We start from the raw sequence: 23,971 nt of genomic DNA on the forward strand, positions 1-23,971 counted from the left end.
ACGTCTACACAGCAAAGTTATTTCAAAATAACTTTACTAATGTCTACACAGCCAAACTGCTATTTTGAAATTAATTCAAAATAGCGGAGCGCTTATTTTGAATTTGGTAAACCTCATTCCACGAGGAGTAACGCCAAATTCAAAATAGCTATTTTGAAATAAGTGCTGTGTAGACATTTATATATAAATAGGGGGCCGCCAGCCTTCCCAGGGTGTCCTGGTGGCCACTCCGGCCTCAACCAAGAAGACTCCTCTCCCTCCCCCCTTCCTGGAGCCCTTAAAGGAGTTGACTATGACCATGTGCCTGTGCCAGCTCCAAGCCTGCCAGCCCAGAGCCAGCAGTCACTGCCCCTGACCCAGCGGCCCCAAAACATCAGCCAGCAAGCCACTGGCAGCCAGCCCTCCGCCACTCCCCAGGAGCAGTCTGCCAGCTCCTAGGAGCCTGGCAGGGCCCGGAGAAGGCGAGTGCTTTCCTGGTTCAGGGTGGAGATCATGGACCTTATTCAGGTTTGGGGGAAGATGTCCCCAATGTCCATGATCTCCACACTAGATGGAGGAACATGGCTGTCTATGGTAGGATAGCTGCCGGCCTGGCCACCAAAGGCCACATATGAACCCAGGAACAGATTTGCATGAAAATCAAGTTGATCTGGCGAGACCCCCAACCCTGAGCCTCCCCTCCCCATTCTTCCCCTTGCTTCCCCCTTCCAGCTCCCTCCTCCCAGGTTTCTCCCTCCCCTCTTCCACCCTCTCTTCTCCCCTCTCCCACCTCCTTTCCCCAGTCTCACCAGAGTTTCATTCCCCCCTCCCCCCGTTTTGTTAAATAAAGAGAGTTTGTGTTCATGAAAATACATGTATTTTATTTGACATCAGGAAGGGGGATTAGGGAGAGGTAAGTGGAAGGACGTGAGGGAGGAATGAGGCACAAGCCCCCAGTGGGGCAGACCAGGGAGGCTCTTAGTGCTCCTCAGGGTGGAAGCTCTCCTGCAGGGCCTCCTGAATACTGACAGCCTCCTGATGGACCTCCCAGATGGTAGCCTGCAGCAAGTGCAGCCAGGCGTCCACAAGAAGCACCAGAGTGCCCAGGGGCAGCTCTGGCTCCATGTTGCAGAATGCTGTGGTGTCCCGAGTGAGGGCAATCAGAGCATGCAGAGACAAAATGCTTTGCTGTCCCTCATCAAGGTAGGCAAGCAAGCAGGGAAAGCTGAGAATCGGCTGTCCGGGCGGGGGGGGGGGGGGGACACTTTAAGAACAGGCCTCAGATAGCCTCAGGCAGCAGCCACACAAAGTAACTCCTGACCTGGAGCCCTGCCAGACCTGGTTCCAGCCAGCCTTAAATGCAATTCAGCATCCACTCAGTGTGGATGCACTATTTTGAAATACCAGAACGCTATTTTGAAATCCATTTTGTGTGTAGACGTGTTATTTCAAAATAACTTATTTCGAATTAACTATTTTGAAATAAGATATTTCGAAATAACGCTGTAGTATAGACATACCCTCAGGGTGTGTCTAGACTACATGCCTCCTTCGACGGAGGCATGTAGATTAGCCAGATCGGAAGAGGGAAATGAAGCCGCGATTAAAATAATCGCGGCTTCATTTAAATTTAAATGGCTGCCCCGATCTGCCGATCAGCTGTTTGTCGGCAGATCGGGGCAGTCTGGACGCGATGCGCCGACAAAGAAGCCTTTCTTGATCGACACAGGTAAACCTGGTTTCACGAGGCTTACCTGTGCCGATGAAGAAAGGCTTCTTTGTCGGCGCGTCGCGTCCAGACTGCCCCGATCTGCCGACAAACAGCTGATCGGCAGATCGGGGCAGCCATTTAAATTTAAATGAAGCCGCGATTATTTTAATCGCGGCTTCATTTCCCTCTTCCGATCTGGCTAATCTACATGCCTCCGTCGAAGGAGGCATGTAGTCTAGACACACCCTAAAGGACAAAGTCAATGAGGCTTCCAGGAGAGGTCTGTCTCCATAGATCTAGCCTGAGAACACTACTTTGCCACAACTTACCTCCCACACAATGTTATTTACATAAATTAACAACAATGGTCTTAGATTGAAAACTTCTCTCTGTAATCAGGATATTAGTTGCCTATGGTCATTTTCTACGGATGCTTGACCAGTACTACAGCCCAACTCTGCAGGGCATATTGCTAATAACACTGAAAATAAGTTTTCCATTAGCATGAATATATGAAGATGATTTATCACATCAAAGCCTGAATTCTCAATTTAAACATCTTGCCAGTGTCATAAAGATCCTAGCATGATGTTTAAACACAAAGTATCATTTTCAGCTTTCCAAAGGGCAGACTTGCAGGAATCATCAAACTCTAAAATAAGCCAAACTGCAGCTGTGTTAAAATTATAATAATAAAATTGGGTCAGGTAATCTGAAACCTGACTGCAATCAAATTTCTTTAAAGGTTACATGATACAGACGTACCCGGAATGCTTTTCCAGTGGCTTAGATTGATTTTGCTTCTCATGTTTGCCAGGGAATAACCTTAGCAAAATTTCCAAATTGAAAATAATTCACTAGTTTCAATGGGCAAATGAAATAAATCTGTAATAAAGAGGGTTGCCTAGGGAATGAGAAGCTAGTTAGGTGAGTGTAGGGCTCCAAATCATCAGTCTATGTGCTCTGTGTGATTTGGTACTGAAAAGAGCTTGGCTATCTTCATCGAGGCTATGAAGGTGAAATTGAGATAAATTATCAAATAAAAAGGGATAGAATAGAGCAATAGCCAATGAGAAGCATGATTTATTTCCTCCTTTACAGAGCAATATATTTTATATCAAAGACCACACACCAGTGAGTGAAATTCTGAGACATGGTCTTGGCATCATCCAAATTCCTCCTCCTTTCCCACTGGTAGTTGTAGGTCTCAAACTTGCTTTAGCTGTTCTTTTTTTTTATCCCAGTAATTAAATAAAACTAGAATTTATTCTCCCTATTAACTATTTTAAACATGAAAAGATAGCCATCGCCAGGCAATATTGATTTTCTGCATCTCTAGCAAGTCACATATTTCACAAAAAGTAAATTACTAATCCTGGAGACCCAAAAGCCTTAGGATTTTCAATTCTAGTGCAAATGTGTAACACTGAACAACTACCACAGGAAGACCCCAGCTGATATATCAGTGCTAACAAATGCTTAAAGTGTAACCACCACTGAGACCTTGCCAGCTTCTGGAGTGCCAGACTCAGCTTATATAAAGGACTAGAATTTTAATGGCTACCGGAGCCCTCTAATACTATTTCCCAGCATGCTTGGAGGCAGAAGTGCTGACAAGATGGACTAGAAACTCCTGCTGAGACCAACAGAGGCTTCTGCACTGGATAATTTGGGCAAGCAGTTTCCTGGGCTAATAATGAGCCAGGGTTGGTCATCTTTTCAGTGGAGACACTGACTTACTCAGAAAAAAAGAGACTTTAGTTTCAGTTTTTTGGTTTCCATTTTGGCTGTGTGTATTGTAACAGTTCAGGTGGACTGCCCCTGTATATTCCCTTGGTAGTTCAGCAAGGGTTCCCTCCCACTCTTGGTTTTCAACTTCTTAGCTGTTGCCTTTCTTGGGTGGAGACGTGTCTCTCTCCCTTCTGACCTGGATATTTCCAGGCAAGACAGTTCTCTGCCTTCACTGTGTCATTCCCGGTTCAGACAGGTTGTCCCTAGGACACATGCTTGCTTTCTCTTCAGACTTCAATAACTGTGTAATTCAGCAATGGGCAACCTAGGCTAGTGAACAGGCTGCACGAGTGGCCCTCCTTCATCTCAGTGGGCCACAACACTATCGCAACCAAGACAGTCTTCCAGGATAGGGTAGTTTTACTAACTGCGCTTGCATACTTTGAATTTGTGTGCCAGCTGTACTGTGGCAGTTCTTTTATTGGCTGCGGAAGGAGCACACAGCTCTCTCAGTCAAAGCTGTGTGCAATCAGCATGCCCCTCCCTTCATGTGCCCTTGCTTTACGTGCATGTCACTTTAGTCATACCAGTAGGAAAAAAATGACATGGATGGAAACCTGCGTAATCTGACAATCCTGCTCATGGGCAATGGTAAAGAAAATATGCTGTGGCCCACAAATAGAACCTCAGTGGGCCGCATAGAATCATAGAATCATAGAATAATAGGACTGGAAGGGACCTCGAGAGGTCATCGAGTCCAGCCCCCCGCCCTCAAGGCAGGATCAAGCATGTGGCCTTTAGGCTGCAGGTTGCCAACCACTGGTGTAATTGCTACAAATATAAGTTACCACAACTTTCCAGCAAGCCTACACATTACAGAGAAAACATATTAAAACAATACACGAACCTACATGTATAATAATAAGTTTACCAGAATTCATCCTAACTGTGGTTAAAACTCAAAGCAATCACACAAGTAACATGTTCAGTTTCTTTTTTATGCAGTTCAGGGGTCTTTGAAGGGAAGTTTTCAGAAGTAGGTAGTTGCTATACAAAGATTCTCTGTCTCCAGTGTAGATTTTCAAATGATCCTATATATGTTTGCTAGTCTCAGCGGGGTACCTGGGTTAATCTAACTTTAAAAACAAAGAATGGTCCTGTGGCACTTTAGAGACTATCTAAAGGGTTGTTAACTTGAAAAAAAGAGAGTTATTTACAGATGAAAGCAAGCAAACACATACAAATGAGTTACCATCTGTGATTACTAAAGATGGAAGAGATGTGATCATCTGTCAATTCAAAATGTCTTTCCGGTGACCTTCAGGTAACCCGTGGGTATCTCTGTCTTCATTTGAGGTCATTGGCCATATGAAAGTTCAAACAACAAAGAGATGAAAAATCTTCACGTCAGCTATTTTTATTTTCCCCTTTCAGCATTCGACCCAATGGAAAAAGGCCATCTGCAAGTGTTTCTCCATGGGTGGCGCTGTCAATTTTTGTTTTATGATGGCCAGCTTAATTTTTGTTAGTCCTCTTGGTGGGTGGGAGAATTCCTGTACCTGGGTTCACAAGTTCAGAGCAAACATTTTCAAAGTTATATAGCAAACGTTATCAATGTCATTATTAGAGAGACAAGGTAGATGAGGTATTATCTTTTAATGGATCAACTTCTGTTAGTGAGGGTATGTCTACACTACCCCCCTAGTTCGAACTGGGGGAGGGTAATGTAGTCATACGGAGTTGCAAATGAAGCCCGGGATTTGAATTTCCCGGGCTTCATTTGCATAAAGCCGGCCAGCGCCATTTTTAAATGCCAGCTAGTTCGGACCCCGTGCCGCGCGGCTACACGCGGCACGGACTAGCTGCACGGGGTCCGAACTAGCCGGCATTTAAAAATGGCGCCGTCCGGCTTTATGCAAATGAAGCCCGGGAAATTCAAATCCTGGGCTTCATCTGCAACTCCGTATGACTACATTACCCCCCTTAGTTCGAACTAGGGGGGGCAGTGTAGACATACCCTAAGATACAAGTTTTTAAGTAACACAGAGCTTTTCCTCTGTGTATGTTCAATGCTTGTCTTTCTCGGCAACAGAAATTAGTCCAATTAAAAATATTACCTCACCCATCTTGTCTCTGCAATATCCTGGGGCCGGCACAATTACAATTACATCTCACATTTCCTTATAGCATAGAATACAGATATTGCAAGTCAATTTAATGCATGCAGCAACTTACAAGCATTTCATAAAATCTAAATGCTAACTACATTCTTGGAAGACATATGTTGAACAAAAGTAATATACAGGTGTGCTGGTTTGGTTGCTTGCTAAGAGTTTGTCAGGTTTTAGCTAAAACCTGAGGCCTTGTCCAGAGGTGGCACTTGGTTTCCAGCATCACAGACTCATAGCCTGTAAATAATTTAATTCCTTTTAATACAATAAAAGTGAAGATAGCATGTTTGTTTGTTTTTAATTGAAACAGTAGCTTTTGAGGAATCCACACCAATTGCCATTACTCCCTTCAGTTTACCAGTGGATGTTAGATGTGTGTGGGACTTAAATGAGTCCTTTTAAGGGATCCTTTGAATCCCTGATTGCATCCCTGGTTGGGAGTGGCTATATCATTTCTCTATAAGTCTGCATCTCCAGCTGCATGGTTTTGTCTGGACGGTGTACTGGGTTCCTGCTTGCCTGTCCAGTTATGATTTCTGCATGCCTCTCTAATCATTTGCTCTCTCCTCTATAAATACATGCCAGGCCCTAACATTTAGACCCCAGGCATCCATTTGTATAGGAGGCCTTATTGCCCCAGATATATACCAAGAAAACATCTTGATAGTGAGCTATGTTTGGTTTTGATCAGTCTCCCAAGGGTAATGGTTGAAACTCCACTGTTTTGTTTGGAATTTAAAATAGACTAAACAGTATACTATAGAGAAAGTGCTGCACTGAACACACCTGGACAGTCAGGGAGAGAGAGGTTCTGGACCATTTAGCCACGCATATCCATCCCTAGACTCTGTTATTTTCAATATATGAATTTCCTGGCAAAAAAATAATCAGTTTCATTGGCATATATTTTGCAATAAAATGTCATTATACCATAGCTAGACATTGACTAAAGACTGAGTGGCTGTAGTTGCAGCAGGAAATCTCTTTGTAATAATTTTATTCTATTTGTATTGAAGTTACAATATATTTCCTTATTAGGGACCACTGAAAAAATATTCTTTTAAAAATCAATTTATTTAAAAAGTTTCTGTTCTACTTTAGCACAAGAGTGCTGGAGTATCATATGAGTCAGTTGTGGATAAGGGTGCTAAGAAATTCTCAGCGTAGTCAAATGTCTAACCTTTCCAGTATAAATTGCTTGAAATGGGGGATTAAAACACTGATTTAAAATCTTAAAAACACACAACATTCACTATTAATTTTAACCATGCCACATACATTTAGCAAGATACCCCCTTAGATTTAGCTGAGCTCATTTTGCATGGCTGAATACTTTTGCTGCCATGATACACTGTAGAAATTGTATTGTACGCAGGCAGCAGCTTTATCAGATCAAGGAGTAAAAGTTTTATTAGGTGAAATCTAGGTCCCACTTAAGTTAACGGGAATTTTGCCAGTGACTTCAGTGAAGCTCGAATTTAATTTGTTAACTTAGTCTGGATTTTGCATTAGTAAGAACTGGGCAAAGATTTTCTACATGTGGAAATAACTGAAATCTTATTCAAAATATTAATCTGCTTAATTACACCTTTTGGAATAAAAATGGACATAGTGTAGGTTTCATAAGGGAACTAGACTGGAGACAGTACTCAGCCACTTGCCTTGCCAACAGCGACATCAAATACCTCTAAATACACTTAAAACCTAAACGTGTCCTATTTCTAAACATCAGCTGGTGCCTGTGGCTTTTAGGTATGTCTAGATTGATACAGGCTACTGCATCATGGATGGCTAAGCAGATTATATTTTACAAAAGCACAGGTACAACTTGCTTCCAAAAAGAGACAATTTATTATAACCCATCCTCTTGATAGAAAGTGATAGCTACATAGAACTGTATTGTTTCTGGAAGGTATTTAGAAAGATGTATGTGAAATCAAAAGCTGCTTGGATGAGATTTTAGGGTCATTGTGGATGACAGATAGCAAGATTGTAGGCAGGGTATTTATTTCTGAAGTGCACATGTGACTCAAGGTTTGTATTAACAAAACAGACTCAGTTTTACAGTTCTCAAATAAATGTTTGCTTTTCTAAAACTAACAATGTCTAAACCTACTACAGCATCTAACTCAGATCAAATACATTCTGCCTCTCTGAATTCCCTATCAATTTCAATCAAAATTTGGTATTCTTCATATCTCCATAGGATAATGGTTTTCCTCTAGCCACAAACCAAGGAAAGCTTCCTTTTTTAAAAAGCCATACCAGCAGAAGCCCAGTCAACAAAACAGTACAACACTTACTTACAAAGAGAACATTCGATAAGACCTTTATGCCACAAGCTATTACAGATTGTGGAAACAGTTCTGACATTCTACCATGTACATGCATGATGGCAAATGATATCTGTTACTGAATCACATAAGGTGTCTCAAGATGATCTCATCTGAAGAAGCGGGTTTTGCCATGAAAGCTTGTGATAATTTTTTATATATATATACTAAGTTGTCATGGCATTTGTATGTCAGTATCATAGGGTGCGTGGAGGCTCAGTGGCCTATCTGGCATAGTGGGTAGCATGTCAGACTTCTGGTCCCTTGACTGTGTCAGGGCAGTAGAAGTGCCTGTTCTTATCCCTAACCAGAGAATCTTCAGCTTTTCAACCATATCTGGGCCTTAGCCTCTGTTTTTCAGGGGCTGGAAATGGATGACAGGAGAGGGAGCAGTTGATGATTCCCTGTTCTGTTCATTCCCTCTGGTGCATCTGGCATTGGCCACTGTTGGAAGACAAGATGCTGGGCTAGATAGACCTTTGGTCTGACCCAGTATGACCAGTCATTAATATAGTTCTGAGATCATATTGATGATCGCTGTAGTTGCAAATAATTCTTACAGCATCAGTCCAGAGTTATCAATACGATGTCCATTTTGATGGTACCAGGATATCCTGGGATCTCAATCTAGTGACTTTAAGTTTTTCACATTGAGCATCCAAGCAGATATGAGATTAAAAGGATCAAGTCCCAAAGTTCTTTATATAGATTTTTCCATCAGCCTCTTGACCATTCAGGTTGAACAATAGGCAATCATGGAGACTATATGGATTAGCATAAGATGATGGCTGTCATTCACAGATGATTTGCTATAAAGAGAGATGAATACAGTATGGACAGGAATCATTTGATTACATTGTTTACCTCTAACAATATTCATGAAAACACACACAAAAACATGAACATTATCTACTGCAATATCCTCTAAGGTTGAATTGGGGTCATTTATCTGGCAGGATGCTTTACCTTTTCTTAACCTTGCAGCACAGCAACATGCTCACAAAAAAAATGATTATCCTTACACACCTTGGGCTTTAATAAAAATAATCAGACACTATACAAAGAGCATCTTAGGCCTTATCTGTACTAAAAGGAAGATTGCTGCTGCCATGATCGATCTTCTGGAGTTTAATTTAGCCAGTCTAGTTAAGACTCACTAAATCAAAATCAGAGGGTTCTCCACCAGCATCCAGTACTCCTCCTTTTGCAAGGAGTAAGGGAAGCCAATGGAAGCATTTGCTCCCATGAGACTCCCTCTGAGGGGATGCTGCCAAGTTCAACTTAAAAATAAGCTGACTCCAGCTACGTATTCTATATAGCTGGAGTTGCATACCTTAAGCCGAGCTGCCAGGTTTAGTGTAGATCTAGCTTTAGTCTGATCCACAAACCACCTACTTCCTGCAAGCAAGGCATTACAGTCCTTCCTGAGTTCCTTTTATAGATATTCACCAGGTAGCTATGTTTGGACCTATGCTGTGAATCCATGTACTTTTAAGCGTCTTTGAATCTGGGTAGTTTCTATTTTTCTGATATGTTCTCTGTCTGGTGATGTTTCTAGGGAATAAGATGCTGCACTCTAGCTGCTCTGGGGTACAGGACCACCACTAATCCCCCAAGAAACTTACATCCCTCAAGCACACCTTCCCTAGACTCCAGTGTCACAGGTAGTCTGGTTTTAAATCTTTCATGAGCAGTTGACACAAGTAATGCACAGACTTTGCAGAGAAACACACTTTACCCACAGACAATCACACAATATATGGATCTAGAAAAAATAATAAATACCTGTACTGAAGTCCCTCCATCAGAGTCCTCACTACTCATGAGACTTCTTTGGGTTTTTATGAGTGCTTTCAGGGGTTCCAAGTTTTCTCTCGTGGATCCCATTCTTCCTTCTCTTGCTTAGTCTTATTTTTTGTTGTCTGTTGTCCAGCCTCAGTGGTGAGCAACACAATGCAATAATCTACACATCATATGTTTTTCCTAATGAAATGAGACAGATCTTTGGAGGATGGAAGACTGATATGAGCCAATAGTGTCATTAGCTACAAACTGTAAGCTGCCAGTGACCTGGACTGGCAGAGACATCATGATCTCTTAAAAACTGTGTATTAACGTACATCTAACTGCAGAATTTTCCCAGGTCAGACAGGTCCAGGAGCAATATTCAACCAAGCCTAAGTATTCATATGCACTCCCTGTCATCTTTATCTAGGATCCATATTCTGACCCTTTAAACGTGTTTCCTGGGTGCACCGTGTACTCTTTACTACACAAAGCAAATATACCTTTGGCATTCCAATCTTCTGTCAGGTGGACATGCAAAGCAAGTTTTCCTGTGGACACAAATGATTGCTAACTTGTTAAAGAGTAAAGTGAAGATTAACCAAACCCTTACCAGATCAATATAACTAAAGTTGCTGGCCAGACAATGAGGGGCATGGTCTTGGAGTGATACCCTTGCTTCACTGGTGTGACATCAGTGAGACCAGAATTACCCTCCTAACAGGTTCTGAAATTACTGCAGAGCTGCAATCTCCCCATAGTTTGATCCGTGACCCTCACTGTGTTAAGATCCAAGTGTACGATAATTGCAACACTGTTAATGTTCATGCTGATGTTGGGGAATTGGAAGACAAGGGAACTTTATATGGAGGATAATCTGGAAAGTAACCACAATAAGTGTGGAGCTAACTCTGAGATTTCCCTGGGAAAGCTGGCTCAGCAGAACTTTTTGTACCCAAGCTCCTGTAAGATCCAGGACCAAAGCACAGGCAAGTCCCTTTCTGTGCTAGATTGGCTTTAGCTGATATCATCACTAGAGCTATGAAGGAATGAAGCAGTTGATTTATTACATTATATAGCCTACTCAACCCTTAGCTATGGGTTCTTTATTAGGTAATTACACTGTGAAGGGCACTTTCAGCAGTGTGTTCCTTCCACCTCATCAGGTAGTGATGAGAGATGGTGATTATATTGCACAATTCACTGGCAGGCAGCAATGTGCAAGCAGACAGGAATCTTGTTTATATGCTCACACATACTTGCTAATGCAGGTAGCCTTACTGATTTCACCTGGGGCAGTTTGGTCTGGAAGGATGTAGTCTCTCGGATAGTTTGCCCCAGGCCCTTTAGAGCTCTAAAGGCCCAAATCAACCCTTTACATTCTACCAGCTACTTCATGGGTGGTTAGCACAGGTCCAAAAGCCCAGGTGTCATGTGCTCCCAGCAAGATGTTTCTTATAGCAAGCAAGCCTCTTAATTCTGCAACTGCTTCATTTTCAGAAAGCCCATTGAGAACCCCACAGTGGTATTATCCAGGGTGACAAAAACACTTATAACAGTTGCATAGTCCATGTCCGAAAGAAACCGATGCAAACTTCTGGCTGCCTAGAAACAGAAAATAATGGATGTTGTCAGAGCTGCTACATGCACTTCCAGCAACTGGGAGTCCACCTAGACTCCTAAGTTTTACACCTTCCCACACCATATATAGAGCAAACCTCATCAATGGAAGATTGTAAAGTTTTCTGCCAACCCCTTTCAGCTTTTTCTGCAAACCAACATGCCTCACCCCAGTCTTCTCTCTATTTCAGTGGTCACCAACCAGTAGATCAGAATCTACTGGTAGATCTTGGAGCCTCTGACAGGTGATCCTGACTGGTTTGGCCAAGAGGCTATCAAGTGCCTTTCCCTGCACTGCTGAGCAGCTCCTGCCCTCTGCCTTGGAGCTGTCCCCTCAGGAGCCTCCTGCTTCCTGGGCAGGGGAGGCAGAGGAGGGTGCCAATGTCAGGGTGCCCCCCACCCTCTGTATCACATCTCCACAGAGCAGAGAGGGGACACAACAGGGATGGAGTTTGCTTTTGGGCTGCTTTTGGGAGTGATGCAGGGCCAGAGCTGGGGTGAGCCTGCCCTAGCCCCACTGCATCACCACTCAGGAGCCACCTGAGGTCAGCAGGTTCCAGACGGAACCCACACCCTGAAACTCTATCCCAGCCATGAACCCCCTCCTGCACCTCAAGCCCCTTCCCCATCCCTGAGCACCCCTGCATCCAAACACACTCTTAGAGCCTGCTCCTAGAACCCCCTCCAGCACCCCAACTGCCTGTCCCAAGCTCAGCTCAGAGCCTCTCATACTCTAGATCCCTTAATCCAAGACCAGAGTCTGCACCTCAGCCCCAGCCTGGTGAAAGTGAGGGAGGATGGAGTGTGCAGGTACGGAGGACCTCAGAGAAGGGGCACAAAGAAGGCAGGGCAAGGATATTTGGGTGTGAGGTAGATCTTCGATTGCACTTAAATTCAAAAAGTGATCTTGTGCTTAAAAAGGTTGGAGACCCCCCACTCTGTTGAATCTCAGCCAGCTAGCTTCATCCATGCCCTGATCTCATAGAGCAGGAGTCAGCTACCTATGGCTTGTGAGATCTAAATATGGATTTTTCACTAGTTGTGTGCCTAGGGGCAGGACACAAACCATTGTACTTTTGCCCATCTCCTCAACAGTAGCACTGCCTTTTTAAATTAATGGTGATTGCTTATCTCCTAGAACTGGAAGGCACCTTGAAAGGTCATTGAATCCAGTTCCCTGCCTCCACAGCAGGACCAAGTACCATCCCTGACAAATTTTTGCCCCAATTCCCTAAATGGCCTCTGCAAGGATTGAACTCACAACCCTGGGTTTACCAGGCCAATGCTCAAACCACTGAGCTATTCCTCCCCCCAGGTGAGGTGGTGCTGGTAGTACACTTATAGGAAGAGGAAGAGGGACACTAGGACCATGTGGCAGGTGGCTGCTGGTGTTTTCTAGAGAGCTCCTCCAGGTCAGGCCTGCAGTCGGGCATGGAGGGGAGTTGGTGCAGAACCAGGCTCTGGGAACCCTGCCCCCCTTCTCTCCCTTCTTTTCCTCCAGTTGTATCCTTTCCTCCAGTTCTTTTGATGTGGTCACCACTGTGCTGGCTCTGTGCACTAGTGCCCAGGGCAGTGCTATAAGTCAGTGGGACCCACATGAGGGGATAAATAGACACCCAGGAGCCACCGGCCACAGAAAAACAGGACTGAGAGAGCTGCTCATTGCCCCGCCAGGGAAATAAACCCTGCTTGGACGGCCAGAATGGGAGGGAAGTTAGGGCTCTAGAGCAGGGAGGGAAGCCTGGGTTCTACCCCAGTCCGGCCTGATTACACCGGACGCCCGCTGCCTGCCAGCCTTCAGTATGTGAGGGGCCCCAGGAAGGCAGAGTGCATGCGCACACACGCGTGTGTGAGTAACAAAATCATTTTACCAATCACTGTTTCCACTCACATTTTTCAATGACTTCTCTTATACACAGTCATTGTGTGACTATTTTGAACTCCTTTATTTAAAAAAATTGCAGTCCACATTTACAAAAAAAGTATTCCACCCTTCTACCCCCAGAAATTCCTGCACATGGGCTTGTCTTGAATAAAAATGTCTTGCAAGTCAATGAGCCCACTGTTAAATAAATATTTATGCTATTGTTAATCATGTCAATCATCAAAAATATTACCTTGTATTTTTTCAGTCATGCAAATGGGCATTATTATATGGCTCTTTGTTGACCACTTGTTCTGAATTTTGATGCAGTTTGGCTCTTTGGTTTGAAAAGGTTGCCAATCCCTGTCCTAAAGCATGGAGAACCTATATGCACTAGGTAGAAAAGGAGAATACATGTGGAAGACCCTCTTCACTCAGACTTTTGCTACTTTGAATGAGGTGCACCAATTATTCTTTTTAATTCCCTGATCCTTATGGAAGCAACAGCACAATTTGGACCTAGAACTATTAAGGAATGACAATTCTAGAATGCTCTGTTTCATTTTATTTTCATAATCCTTGTGCCTCAAAAAAGAAAAATTATGGACATTTTTTAGAAAAATACATTAATGTTAATCGGACAATCGTTTTCAAAGATCTCCTCTATGAATAAAAGCTTGACTTGGTCCTGAAATTTAAAATTATGTTTAAGGAAGTATTGAACTAGAGCCTACACTCCTTTTTCTCTCAAAAACCTATTGGCTTTGAGGAGAGTTTTGCCTGAATATCAGGTCCAAGAATCAACCTATAGCATTTATATTTCCTGTTGACTCTAGAGTTTTTAATGTTATCAGGACTTCTAAGTGATGCCATTATACTGCTTGATGCCATTTGGCTTTCTGTGGCCTATTGCCAAAGGCATTTTTTTCTTTTGTTTTTTCAATCTTCCTTATTTCTTAGACTGCCTCTTCCCAAGGGTCTGTACTGTTCCCCCTACCCTCAGTTACAAGCAATTTCTCCTCGCTGGAGAAGTGAATGATTCCTCAAGGAAAAATTTTATTGATTATGACATACTTGCTTTACCCTGAGGATATTAGAATGGAAATGTTTTTTGCAAAAGTGGTAGAGGTAACAAGGTCATTCAATAAAAAAAATTCCATGTATTTCAGAAAACTGTGATGCAGCAGAAGCTATATTTTTATGTTTGCCTCTTGAAATACTTACAGATATGAAAATTAGACATTAATTTACAGCCTACCATTCTTGATTTCACCTTAAATCACTGTGGCTATGTCTAGACTGCAGGCTTCTTTCGAAAGAGGCTCTTTCGAAAGCATCTTTCGAAAGAGCCTCTTTCGAAAGAGAGCGTCTAGACTGCACGGAGAAATTTCGAAAAAGCGGCTTGCTTTTTCGAAAGAAAGCATCCAGTGAGTCTGGATGCTCTCTTTTGAAGAAGCCCTATTTACACTGAAGAACGCCTTCTTTCGAAAGAGGAACTTTCGAAAGAAGGCGTTCTTCCTCGTGAAATGAGGTTTACCGCCATCGAAAGAAAAGCCGCGTTCTTTCGAATTAATTTCGAAAGAACGCGGCTTGAGTCTGGATGCAGGGGAAGTTTTTTCGAAAAAAGGCTACTTTTTTCGAAAAAACCCCTGAGTCTGGACACAGCCTGTGTTTGCTAGTGGAATAGGCCCATAGATATGAGTTGAATATATCCAAATTGAACTTAAAAAACCCACCTGATTTTTTAAATAGAAGGTTTTTTATTACTATTTTATCGGGTAGTCTAGGAACACTGAACAATACTACATAAGATACTTTAGCTCACTCAGCTTTGGTGCTAGAACCCTCACCACATAATCACCTATCCACATAATCACCATACAGGGAAAAACCAGGAGTCTGAGAGAGAGAGTGTCAGACTGTCTTGCATATGGGAATAGCATTTCAGAGTGAAAGCCCCTCACCTAACAAAATCCCACAAGTGCCACCCCAGTCTCATTTCTTAAATCTAGTGAGTGTTAATTCAATTACATCAAGTGATCTTAACTGCTGTGGTGACAACTGGAAAAAAGAGTCTGTTTCTCAGGCTCACATACTATAAGGCTATATCCTCCAAGTGCATATGTCATGGCAGATCCCCTTACACTCAATTCCCTTCTGCTTCTTCCAGTAATTCATTCATAAACTGAAGTATTGTGTTATTTCCCATGCTGGGGAGAGCTAGTTTATTAAGTTCTTACAGAATATCCTTTACCCCTTCAGCCCCAAATCTTTTATTTTTGTGCTCCTATTCACCTTTGATGCATGTTTTCATGTCCCAGCTGCCCCCCTTTACCCACCAACCAAGACACTCTGCTAGTCTCTTTCTACCCCCTGGATTTTCTGGGAAGTCTTTTCACTAGGTCCCCTCAAGACCCTAAGCTCTGAAACATTTTCTCCTTGATTCTAGGCTGTTACACCATTCAGGGAGGTCTCCCCACTGCAGTCTCACTCCAGTGAGCCTCCCTTGGTCCCCAGATTCACAAACTACTTCCCCTAGTTCTGGGATTATACTGCAATCCTGTGGTGGCATCATTAATCCACTAGCATCCAGGTTCTGGTTCCCTCACTAGGCTCCTCTTTCATGACCCTTCAGCTTTTATCTTCCAAACCAAATGCCTAGGAATCAACTAACACTTTATTTTCCCCTAGAACTACTACAGAAGCCTATCTGCTTCTTACAACTTTTCTAGCTCACCTGGGCTCTTTCTGGCTTTTATGAGAACCAGCTGCCCTTCATGTTATCATCACAGCATAGATTCATTCTAACCTGTGATAAATCAATCTCCCTTTTAAGCACTCATCACCACGTGACAGGGGCTTTTTAGGTTAATGTTCACACCAAATTTGAAAATCTCTCTTTCAGTATGCAAGCAGGACATGTTCTCATAATATGTCTATAATGGCAAAATAAATGCAGAATTGGAAGATCCTAAAATATGTAGTGTATTCTGAGAGAATACCTGCTAAAGATAGTTGAAAAATGCTTTCTTAGTTATTGCTGTGGCTAGTCTTGAATTAACACCTGAATAATCAGGGGGAAGGAAAGGGGAGAATCCCCACAACATCATAACATACCCTATAATTCTACTAAAGCACTAGTCAGTAAAATAAGCAAAAATAAGATTTAAGAAATACTAATTCACTTAACCGACCTCTTCTGAAGAAGTAGATTTGGCCATGAAAGCTCATGCCATATATTTTTGTTAGTCTCTAAGGTGCACAGAACTACTTGTTGTTTTTAAAGTTACAGACTAATACAGCTACCCCTCTAAGACTAATTCACTTACAACTAAGTGAATACGGTCCCTACACAATCCCCTCTAAATAAATCACAGGATGAAATATAAGCAGGATCTAGGAGAATAACAGTCTTCCATTTAAAAAAAAATTAATGAGAGTACTAGGAATAATACCTCTGCCTTTGGTAAGCCTACACTGCTCTGGGGAAGAATACATTACCGTAAACTCACTTCTTAATCCACTAAGTACATCATCCTACAAGCTGTTGTGTGCAGGTAGACCCCCTGGCAGTCTTGTAGGGTCCCCTTGTAATCAGTGAGGCTGTGCAAAGGCTCAGAGCTTTGCCCTCATGGAGTCTATTACTGAATCAGTGATCCAAGTAGGTAACCAATGGAATGTGTTCTCTTCCATATCCTTTCAAGTAGCTATTTCATCCCCAATGATTCCAATCCAACTATGTCAGTCTCCTTAAAAAAATATTTTGCATTCATACCACACTCATAACTGTAATATATCAGCATCTTCCAGTAATGCACTAATCAATGTGGCTCGCAGCTGTTTTCTGTTGCTTGTTCCTTCATCTACTCCTGCCTCTCTACACCCTCCCCCGCCCCTGCAGAAGCATGTACAGTAAAGTGCCTTGTTTGAGTAGGGGGTTTTGTTGTTGTTTTTTAAATAGTTATACCTGTTGCTACGTACTTATGTAAGACAAGGTCAAAGAAATGCACCTTGTACTGGGAGTCAAAAACAGTGACATCTGTGCTGGTCATTTTGTGAATGAATTCATACCATAGGCTTGGACCAGCCTTGGAGAAAGTTTTCTCTCCTGCACAGACAAGCTTTATTTGTATTGTATTTGGGTTGAATGAAACACTCATCTTCCTCTCATCATCTGCTATTTGTGCACTATGAGAGATTATCTAGTGAACCCGAAGTTTGTTTTCCTTCTGTTAATATATATCTAGCAACTTAATAGCATTTGTATTTCATATCACATACAAAAAAGACAATTATATATTTCACTTAAGTTCCATCAGTAAAAGGTTCTCTTAACTGATGTGTATGTTTATTATTATTGGCAATTTCCATTTTCAGATGCTGTAATGATTGTGGAAATTCAGTTAGACAAAATGATTAACAGTAACTCTAATTAAAATGTGGCATGTACTTTTTGTGATAATGCCAGGAGATATACAAGATGTTCAAACTCTAGCAACAATATTAAGTTGTCATAAATAAAATTCATATGCACTAAAATGAAAACAAGCATGTTTCCAAATTATAAATGAAAAGTATGGACATACATTACCCAGGAAATTAAACACAATATTTTATTTCTATTTCCCGCAAAATCTATAGAGGAAATGTTTGATCACAAATATTATGTGTTGCTGTTACCTAAAAATAAATTATAGAATCTAATCTAACAAGAAAGGTATCAATAAGCATGGCTGGGGATAATCACAGAAGTAGCCAACCTAACTTAGCATTTTTGGGTTTTGCTGAAATTATTCTATATCACACTTTAAATATTTTGATTGTATCAAACTGTTAAAATATGAGTGTTTGGGTTGGACACTGCATTCATCCTACCCCCATGATTTCTTATTTGTACACCGAAAACATGTCTAGTGAATATTGCTTTTCTTCTGATATTAATATACACCCACCCATTAGAGATGTGTACCACCAGAAATTTTTAGTATTGGTAAACACACCTCCATTTTATCTGTAATAATTTCTAGTCAGTTATTTTTCTCCAGAAATATAATCTTCCTACCAAATACTAAGAAGCAGATAATGAATATGCATCATGATAGGACAAATTCTTCTGTGAGCTACACACTGCTACTCAGTTACACACAGAGCAGATCATAGCTACATATTCTGAATGCAACCCATGTAAAGGAACTTCAATTGTCAACAGAAGAGATAAGTGTACAGTCACAGATACATACAATGGATATGAGACCCATCCTGAACTTCTAAGAGAAATTATACTATTTAGATAACTATCATTTTCAAGAATCTTCCTCCATGATCCATCTGTAGTTTTAATCTAATGTGACTGAAAGTTTCAGTCTGAAAAATAAGCAGATTGGACAAAGAATAAAATATTTTCCCTGTTTCTGAGAACTCAGACTTCTGTCATGACCATGCAATTGGTGGACATGAATTACCTGTCGAAAAGAGTGTTAAAAAATGACTAAGACACTGAACATAACAAAACGTGTTCTAGAATTCTGAGAGGCCATATTGCCAGTAAGCTAAGGAGGAACGTGATGCACAATGCACTTTAGTTTTGAGAACTAGTGGTTCAAAGAGGTTTTGAAACTGCACTAAAGGGTTTTGCATACATGAGAGTCAAGATTGTTGACAAAAGACAGTTTAGAAGCAACTTTGAGAAGGAAAAGTATAAGCTGGGCTGTTTTTTGTGAATTGAAAGAATATCCTCACAAGGACAATGGGCATCTCCTTTCCTTTGTACTCCAAGGCCAGGTCTACACTGGACCTGGAAGGTCATCTTAAGGTACGCAACTCCAGCAAAATAAAATCCATAGCTGGAGTCAGCTTACCTTAAGCTAAGCCATGGCAGCATCCACACTGCAGGAGGCTGACAGGAGCAAGCGCTCCTGCCAGCTTCTCTTATTCCTCACAAAAGGAGTAGTGTCAGATGCCAGCAACCTTCACAGTGTCCATCTCAGGGTTGCCAACCCACAGAAATTTCATTTGCGGACAAAATGGGGAAAATTTACAGATGGACAAACTTTTTAAGGACATAATTTTTATACTATATTAGGACGACATAAATGGCCAAAAGTGAAAAGTAATCATTGTAATTCATACATCACAAGAACAATATGCTATTTAACTCACTTTCATTTAATTAGTCATGGTCCTAGAAGTTTTCCATTTTGTGATCATACATCTGAACACGGCTGTTGTTAACCATAGCTGAAGTAATTATCCCAGATCCATTTCTGACAGTTATTAATCCTTCAAGCATAGGAGTAGAGAGTTTATTTCTTATATTTGTTTTGGTGCACAATCCATTCTTCTAATTGATTTTGACATTGCAAATTTTAACAGTAAACAATATTAAATTACATAAATTGCCAATGTGCTGACGCTAACTCGGCGGGATAATGTAGATAATAACATCACGTGAATCACCTCAACCATTGAGCTAAATAAACAACTAAAACATCCAATTTCCGCTGCTCCGCAGTAAAATAGCTGAAGCAGCACAGAAGAAATTTAATTGCTATAGAATAATTGCTGTTTTTTGAAATTTTTTTGCAAACTTTACGGACATGTTCAATTTCAGCTAATTTTTTACGGACTGTCTGTAAATTTACTGACGGTTGGCAACCCTTGTCAATTTTCCGGTAAGTAAAGACATGCCTCAGCTAAATACTTCAGTGGCTGGAAAGCATTCTCAGCCTCCAGACATGGAGTCACTCCAATCTAGCATCATATTCTAAATTGTCCTTTCCTGCCTGGCACATTCAGAATGGACCTTACTCTTGATCTACGTTTTTTAGACTTCCAGAGAAATTAATGATATAATGGCTGCTTAGAGAGAAGCCATCTTTCAGCTCACCGGTGATGCCTTCCCTCAGCCATATGTCATATGATCAAAAACAACAACAACAACACTGCCACCACCACAATAGTTTCTTCCTTCTGTTGGAGTATGTCTACACTAGCCCCCCAGTTCGAACTAGGGAGGCTAATATAGGCATTCGAAGTTGCAAATGAAACCCGGGATTTAAATATCCCGGGATTTATTTGCATCTTCCCGTCCAGGCGCCATTTTTAAATCCCCCGAATCCAAACTAACTGCCTGCAGCTACATGCGGCAGTCAAAAGTTAACTCGAACTAAGTCCTTAAGCAAAATGAAGCAGCGATTTAAATAATTGCCGCTTCATTTACATCAAAATGGCTGCCGTGCTGTGCCGATCAGCTGTTTGTCAGCACAGCACAGTAGTCTGGACGCTCGGTGGTCAACATCAAAAGCCTTTGTTGACTGCCCTGGTAAACCACATCCCACGAGGCATAACGCGATGGTTGACAAAGGCTTTTGATGTCAACTGCCGAGCGTCCAGACTACCGTGCTGTGCCGACAAACAACTGATCGGCACAGCGCGGCAGCCATTTTGATGTAAATGAAGCGGCGATTATTTAAATCGCTGCTTCATTTTGCTATGTCTACAACCTTCATCTACATGGCTCCATCGACGGAGTCATGTAGTGTAGACATACCCCAACAGCTGAACATAAAGTGAAAAAGTCACCTTCAGTTAATTTGGGTTTCGTGTATACTTAATGCACTTCTGTACCAATTTAGTATTAGCATTTAAGGGCATTTTTAAGTGTTACCACTTTAGTACATATATATAATGTCAATCTATATTAAGACTGCAAATAGTTGAAGTCATTTTAAACCCAGCAATTCGGAAACAAATGTCTACTATCACAAAATTAATTCATATGTTACCTATTATAATTCTATTAGTAGGTATAAATCTAAGCACATATGACTTTGCAAAACCAGAGGAAGAATTAGGTAGCTGTATTATTATTGACAAAATTAAAGGACGCTTTGAGGCTCACAAATTATTTTTGTGCAGAAGATTAGAAATGTACCAGCCATTTAGATCATCTTCAGCATACGTAAAAGCAGTGAACTATATGTTTATGGATAATGTACTTTGTAAAGAGATTGTAAAAGACTGAAAGAGGTTTGTGTATGAAACTTTCCAAATCCATTTTTACAGCTGATATTTTGTACAGCACAATATTTATCAAAATAAAACACAAATTCACATATCAAGGTAACCTGAAAGCAGATCTCCTAGGGTATGTCTACACTACCCTCCTAGTTTGAACTAGGAGGGTAATGTAGGCATACCGCACTTGCAAATGAAGCCCGGGATTTGAATTTCCCGGGCTTCATTTGCATAAGCGGGGCGCCGCCATTTTTAAAACCCCGCTCGTTCGAACTCCGTGCAGCGCGGCTACACGGGGCACGAACTAGATAGTTCGAACTAGGCTTCCTTGTGGAATGAGGAGTAACGGTAGTTCGAACTAGGAAGCCTAGTTCAAACTACCTAGTTCGTGCCCCATGCATTAAGTATTTTGATAAATATTGTGCTGTACTAGTGGGGTAGTGTAGACATACCCCTACATTCTACAGTATACTCTTTAGTTGATGTAGACAACCCCTAATAAAATCTGTTACTTGTGGAGATATCTGCCATTTAAATAGACACAGATGGTACACATGAGATTGATACAGAAATGCACTAACAATTAGCTTTTGCATATAAAACCATACCTTAAGAGATTGTGCTTGAAACTATTGTATAGCTACAGTATTTTTATGTTATTATGATTAAGAGGCACTGCATAAATATGAAGTTAATCACCTAATGCACTTAATAATTCTTAGTTGAGGCCTATTGCAGCTTTACTCTATGTCTAGGTGCTGATTATACTTTGGTTTGCTTTACAGTAGTAACATTGCACTGGGGGCAACACAAACTAAGAGGAAAGCTGGACATATTGCCAACTGGAGGACCAATGCAAATAGTTCACGCTTTCACTTTTTTTCATGCTTCTTGGTTAATTCCCCTCTTTCTAACTGCAGGCTCACACTGCTGTTTACTCTCTTCTCCTTTTGTTGAGTCTCCTGAGAGACTTGCTGAACAGCCTGCAGAATGGCAGTTTGCACAATCTGTTTGCTGGCATTCTGCAATGCAAGTTCTTCTTGGTCATTTCCAGATTTCTCACCTACAAAAGAAAAAAGAGTTTGGGGAAAAGAATTTAAGTATTTTTTCCATTTAAAATACATTAAATGTACCAGAGAAAAGTTCCATTAGCACATTGGTCTTAAAGGCACCTGAAGAATACTAAGCTCCTTGGACTGGAGGATAGATAGCTGAGATTGCTGAAGGTAAACTCAGAGGGAACTCATAGAAAGGGCCGAGGATTTCAAATTAAGATGTGTTCTAATATGGATCCTTGCCTCCAAAGATTGTAGCTCATAACTAGAAGGATGAGCCATGTAAGTTGTCCTTGTTGAGTGTTTTCCTATTGTAAAGTGGGACCTCTTGAATTGCCAAGGAACATGATCTGTCCTACTTATCTAGCCACTCACAAGCCATGCAGTGAAGTGAAGGCTATTGAGGCCCAGATGCAGTTTATGACCATACTGCAGTAGCAGGCACTGGCTCCAGGGAGAGGGTCACGGTGCCCGTCTCCTCCTCCTCCTCTGCCTGGCCCTGGTCCTCCTGCTTCTCCTCCGCCGAGACCTCTGGCCGAGTGATGATGGGGGTCTCCAAGCTGGAGTCCATGAGGATGGGTGAGAAAGACATTTCCCCACCCCTCAGGAACTGGTGCAGCTCATCGAAGTAGGGGCAGGTGTGGGGCCCTGCCCCTGAGCTCAAGCTGTGCTCTCTGGCCCTGACATATCCCTGGCGGTGCTCCTTAACCTTACTCCAGACCTGTTCCAAGGTCCGGGGAGGGTGTTCGCGCTCCGCCAGGGACTCGGCCATCCAGCCATAAATGTCCACATTGAGGTGCTTGGCCCAGAGATCTTGCAAGGTCTCCTCCTCACTCCACAGCTTAAGGAGGGACAGGATCTCTGGTCCGGACCAGGAGGGTGCCGCCTCTTGGTCCCCCTTGGTGGGTCCTGGGTTCCCCCCGGAATGCTCCCTGCAAGAGCCAGGAGGATTGCAGGGGGCTTGAGGCTGAGCCATGAGCGGCAAGGCCTGTGGCAGGGAGAGCCACACAGTGAGTTGCTGCTCTGAGGCCAGCTTCCTGCCACAAGGCTTGTCCAGGGTGCCTGAAGCTTTAAGAGGGGCCAGGTGACAGGAACTATACTTTGTATGGAGTGGCTACCAGGCCACCTGTGCTATTTCCTGGAGGCCTCTTTTTTCGAAAAAAAATCCCTCCGCACCATCCACCACACCTTTTTCCAAAAGAGCTCTTTCGGAAAAGGCGTTCTTCCTTGTAGAAAGTGGATTTCTACAACACTGGAAAAATCCCTCTGTTCTTTTGATTTACTTTAGAAACAACACGATTGCAATGTGGACATTCTGCCAGTTTTGTCAGAAAAATGGCCATTTTTTCGACAAAACTCTGAAGTGTAGACACACCCTAAGAATAAAAGGGAATTTGTGAGCTCCATTTCTTTGTAAGGTCAGATATTGTTCACAGTTAGCAAGGACATTTTGAAATGTAGCAATTAATGCGATTTTATGTTTTTATCATTATACTTTAAGCTAGATTTGGGCCAAAAAATAAAATAGGAATTACACTTTAAAAGAATTTAGAATGTAAAATAATTAGTGTCTGATCTGACAAAATTTTGTCCCATATTAAAAAAGCTAACTCAAACTTCTAGAAAGCCAGATTTTAGGTGGAAACACTGACATAATGGAACCACTTACATTCTTGGCACTATCTGTTCCCTTACATTCAGTTTCT

General features: G+C 41.9%; 1 protein-coding gene across 1 annotated transcript; it reads right to left on the minus strand.

The window, feature by feature from the left end:
* Positions 1-20,974: 20,974 nt before the first annotated feature.
* On the minus strand, positions 20,975-22,529 carry AKAIN1 (A-kinase anchor inhibitor 1). Its single transcript, XM_075919798.1, has one exon. It carries the CDS (start codon positions 22,332-22,334, stop codon positions 22,083-22,085), a length of 252 nt encoding a protein of 83 aa, XP_075775913.1. The 5' UTR covers positions 22,335-22,529; the 3' UTR covers positions 20,975-22,082.
* Positions 22,530-23,971: the final 1,442 nt, after the last annotated feature.

The sequence above is a fragment of the Pelodiscus sinensis genome, chromosome 2 (assembly GCF_049634645.1).
Source record: "Pelodiscus sinensis isolate JC-2024 chromosome 2, ASM4963464v1, whole genome shotgun sequence".
NCBI classification, from domain to species: Eukaryota; Metazoa; Chordata; order Testudines; family Trionychidae; genus Pelodiscus; species Pelodiscus sinensis.